Here is a 4193-nt window from a genome sequence, read left to right as displayed (position 1 = left end):
TCGTGAGGAAAGAAAGAGCTGGTGTGACTAACACTGTCCTTGTGTGCAACACAGGTTGGTGTACAAGCAAAAGTAATGACAAGAATTACTTTTTGCTTCTATATTCTACTTTTTTGTGATCTGTGTCTCTTCTTAGGATATGAACATGATTTCTTCTCCCAAACACTCATTAAAACTATTGGCATTGAGGAGGCCAGAATCAGACTCTTCACTGTGGTTAGTTGCCAGTATTATGCTGTAAAATTTTAACTAGAAGGGTTTCACTAGCACTGGACAAAATTGTTTGCCATATTAAATATTCTCCCAGCTCTCAGAGATGACAAAGTAAGCCCAAAGTGCAGATGCAGCAGCAGAGTAGACTCCTATGTTTCTGCGTCCGCACATGTGCACACTGCAGCTGATGTGAGCTTTGCCTGAACAGAGATCATTTGGCTCAAATGATCCTTGTGGGACAAATTTTGTGTGAATTCTAAGATGGTTTTGGGGTGATTCGTCACAAAAACATTCTTTAGTATGAGGGATTTCATCTTCTTACACTTCTTTAAAGGATTGAGACCAGCTGTACACATTTCCTCCATATTTCTTTGTGAAGTTTTTAATCTTTAAGATCATTTAGGAGTTTTCTCAAACTGAGACTCTGCCTTTAAGGGCCAGTTAACGTGGCTGATTTATAAACCCTTCTGACAAGGGATGCAGTGCAAAGACAAAGCCTTCAAACACGCCATAGGTTCCCCCTGCCAGCAGGCACTGATGCTGCATACGGCTCAAGACAGCCTGAGCAAAATGTGCCTTAGGAAGCCTGAACTTGAGCATCAGAATAAGTTGAAATAATTACAGATCATTAATATTATTAGTCCAGCTTTGGACTCCAGCTTTTCCCTGCTCTAAGATGGTGCAGAGTCATGACTCCAGCCTGGGGACCAAAGACAGGGACAGGCTGTCACCCTGACGCTGGCGCAGAGCGTGGTTGCTCTGGCGTTGCTGGCCCTGGGCATCTTGCTCCATGCCCTCAGCACCAGCCGAGCTAGAGAAGGGAATACACAGGCTCACTTGCACATCTTCCCTCTCCTGCTCCTACCTGGGCTGATAAAATGGTAAAGGGCTTTGCTGTAGACCCTCATCCTTCGCATAACAAGAAGCTAAGTTTGGGTGGGTGCATTCTGATTTGCAGCCCTCCATCCTTAGAGAAGAATGCCATAGGTCAGCCACTTTTGAAGAATGAAGGGCCAGATTCTGCTGACACTTATGCAGGGACAAACCCGCAGATATCTGAAGTATGGGAGTGCTAGAACCCACAGCACAGGCCGTTATAGGAGTCAGTGGGTCTGTGCTGAGGTATCTCAGCAAAGTTGAGTGCCCTGTAAACACTGTGCCTTGCTCGTACTAACCTTTGGTCTGTCTCTCTCATCTGGCCACTCCCCTCCTTTGCACCCCGACGCAGATGGCTATACGGAACGACTCTTTGGATAGCAAGGAGAATCTCCACACTGAGGTGAGTGAACCCTCTGACCCAAATGTCCCCGCTGTGCCCACGGAGGAGTCATCAGTGGCTCTGATGCCCTCAGAAGCTAATGAGTCGGCTGCATGGAGCCGGGCAAGCGTTCATACGCAGCAGCAATCCCACAATCAGTATAATATTTCAAAGCAGGCACCAGCATCGTGTGCTTGTGCAGACTCGTATCAGGAGACACCTGGAGATTCAATGGACCAAGAAGTATCTGAAACAAACAGCTCCTCGGAGCCTTTCACTTCAGAAACTTGTACAGCCTCGAGTGCCTGTTCAGAGGTTCAGCCTCTCACTCCTAAAAGGAACATAGGCAATACCGGCAACGTTACACTGAAGGACCTGAAGAAATACCACAGTGTAGACACCCAGGGTCTTCTAAAAAAACCGCCCTCTTGGTTAGATGACCAAAGGAGACATTCAATAGAAATTTGTTCAATGGAAACCAGCCCTCAGCACCATTCCACGTCTAGTTCTTCTGGCTTCATAAGTCAGGTGGTAAGTGAAATGGAAGGCTTGCAAGGAACACGGCAGAAGAAAAAACTGAGCCCTCCATGTATATCTATAGATCCACCCGATGGACAGAGTTTGCTACCTAGAGGACCTCACAGCATCTCACCTGCCAGTGGAGACATTTGCCTGAGACGGCGTGCTCCATCTTGTGAGTCCAAGGATTCGATGGATATAGGGGACTCGTTGCTTCCAGAGAGTACGTCAACATCTCCTACCCCAAAGAAAGACTTGTTGACACTTCCTAGCTTTTCCTTTGATCAAACGGAAATGGACCCCTGAGTTACTTTTCTGTTGGTGCCAAATGTTTTCTTCCTTTCATGTAATAGAAAGACAATAAAATTAAAAAACTGTATTCCGAAATGGCACTGGGTAAAAAATTTCCAAAGAAAGATTAAAGAACCAGCTGGTTAAGAGAGCGGTTAATCTATATCACGCTTACCTAAGCATATGTTCTGCTTAGGTAAAAGCAATACAATGTGCAGAATCTATATGTGTATTATATTTTATTAAATTAATTGAATCTAGTATTGCGGGATGTAGTACATTTTGTGACTAAAGACTTGTTTAATTTTCTTCTATTTTATGTATCTCAGAATATTTCTGAGATAAAATTGGTTTTTATGAATATTTTAACCTGAAAAATATATATTTAATCCCTTCTCTTTTTTTTTTTTGTTTTGTTTTGTTTTGTTTGGGTTTCATTTTGTTTCGCAAAGCACAAAATGTAGCCAATTAGTGCATTACAGAGGAAACGTATCCCACAGTCAGCAGTAAATAAGGATTATTTGATGTAATATATTTTTCCCCTTGGACTTCAATGATATTCTGGAAAAAAGATTGAGTAGTACAGAAATGCAGTGGCAGTTTTTTAACAAAATAATATTCCAGTCTTGCATAAAACTGACATCCAGGGTGAAAGCAAGTGCACAAACCCAGGAAGGTACAACCTGCTGCTAGATGTCTGAAGGTGGTGAATGTGGAGTCACTTAGCTGTACACAATAGTGGTTACAGAAGGATATTCTTGATCACTCACAAACTCCTGTCAATGGCTAATTTTCATATGTGCCTAGGAAGCTGGTGGTCACTTCTGAGATGTTTTTCCAGTGTCTCCAAGGCAGAATGTTTCTATTGCTGGTTTTACCCCCTGGTAAGCCCACTGTTTGGCATGGAGCTTCTCTTCTCTGCACTCGTGTGGAAAAGAGCATAAGGCTGTAGTTAAGGTGTGCAGTGGGTGAATTCAGTGCAGACATGACACACGCTTAAAGCACATGCTTAACGTTAAGCTCTTTCTTGAACTGCCTTGAGGTTGATCGTATTTAAGTAATTTTTTAAAATTAGAATTGTACGCTTATGTGTTTGACAGAATGGAGGCCAACTGCGAGGTATTTTACAGATTACATGTAAGGAAGTCTGTAGGTGCTGAAATGACTGTTGATTTTCAGTTAAAAAGTCAGGGGTTTTGCTATCACCGCTAGAGTTAATTTACATGACCTTGACTGTAATTTAATTTCCAGTCTATCAGAAGCCTTAAGCAGCAGCAGCATGATACGAAGTAGATAAAAACAGAATTCATGTCCTTAGTTTATAATGTCCTCAATGTCAGTCATCTTAGAAATTAACTACTTACTTCTGTGCTAACACCCTCTGCAAAATGCAATCTGTAAAACTGGATGGCACAGCCTGGAAATCATGAGAGCTTGGTCCAGTTCAACACCTCATGCTCTTCACAAGACTGATGGAAACCAGACATTAACTTCACTCAACCTCCATGAAATCCCATTAAGATGTAGGCTAAATAAGACTCTGCAGGCATGGTTTGAAGTGTGTGAGGAGTCACAGGTTTCAAACTGCGTACATGGATAAGGCTTTGCTGGATCCTGTCTTTAAACCAGCAGAGGGAAGAGGAGGATTTGTGCTAATTCTGTCAGTCGGGAGTTTGTGACTTTTTGAGAACTGCTGATCTTTTCAAATCACTACAACATGTTTATGTACAGCCTTTTATCCATTCAGAGATTAGACTGTTACGACTACATGTATCTGCATTAGCTTCAAGTACACATACAAGAAGATGCTGTTTATACCTAACAGCCCACGCGAAGTCTTAAGCTCCTTTATTTTCACTCGAGGACATTTACTCCACAAACAATCCCTGTTGATTTACATGTCCTGGAGAAA

The 4193-nt window shown here is 42.5% G+C and overlaps 1 protein-coding gene across 1 annotated transcript in view; it reads left to right on the top strand.

The window, feature by feature from the left end:
- Positions 1-2296, top strand: part of LOC103769462 (voltage-dependent T-type calcium channel subunit alpha-1G-like) — a gene marked incomplete at its 5' end in the record, with an annotated part of 54240 nt that extends 51944 nt beyond the window's left edge. The window contains one exon of the mRNA XM_008936659.1: positions 1442-2296. Within this exon, the coding sequence (XP_008934907.1) occupies positions 1442-2296 (855 nt within the window). The remainder of the gene's footprint in view (positions 1-1441) is intronic.
- Positions 2297-4193: the final 1897 nt, after the last annotated feature.

Source organism: Merops nubicus, unplaced genomic scaffold (genome assembly GCF_000691845.1).
Source record: "Merops nubicus isolate BGI_N331 unplaced genomic scaffold, ASM69184v1 scaffold25783, whole genome shotgun sequence".
In the NCBI taxonomy this organism is placed as follows: Eukaryota; Metazoa; Chordata; class Aves; order Coraciiformes; family Meropidae; genus Merops; species Merops nubicus.
This window is presented reverse-complemented; position numbering and strand designations above follow the sequence as displayed.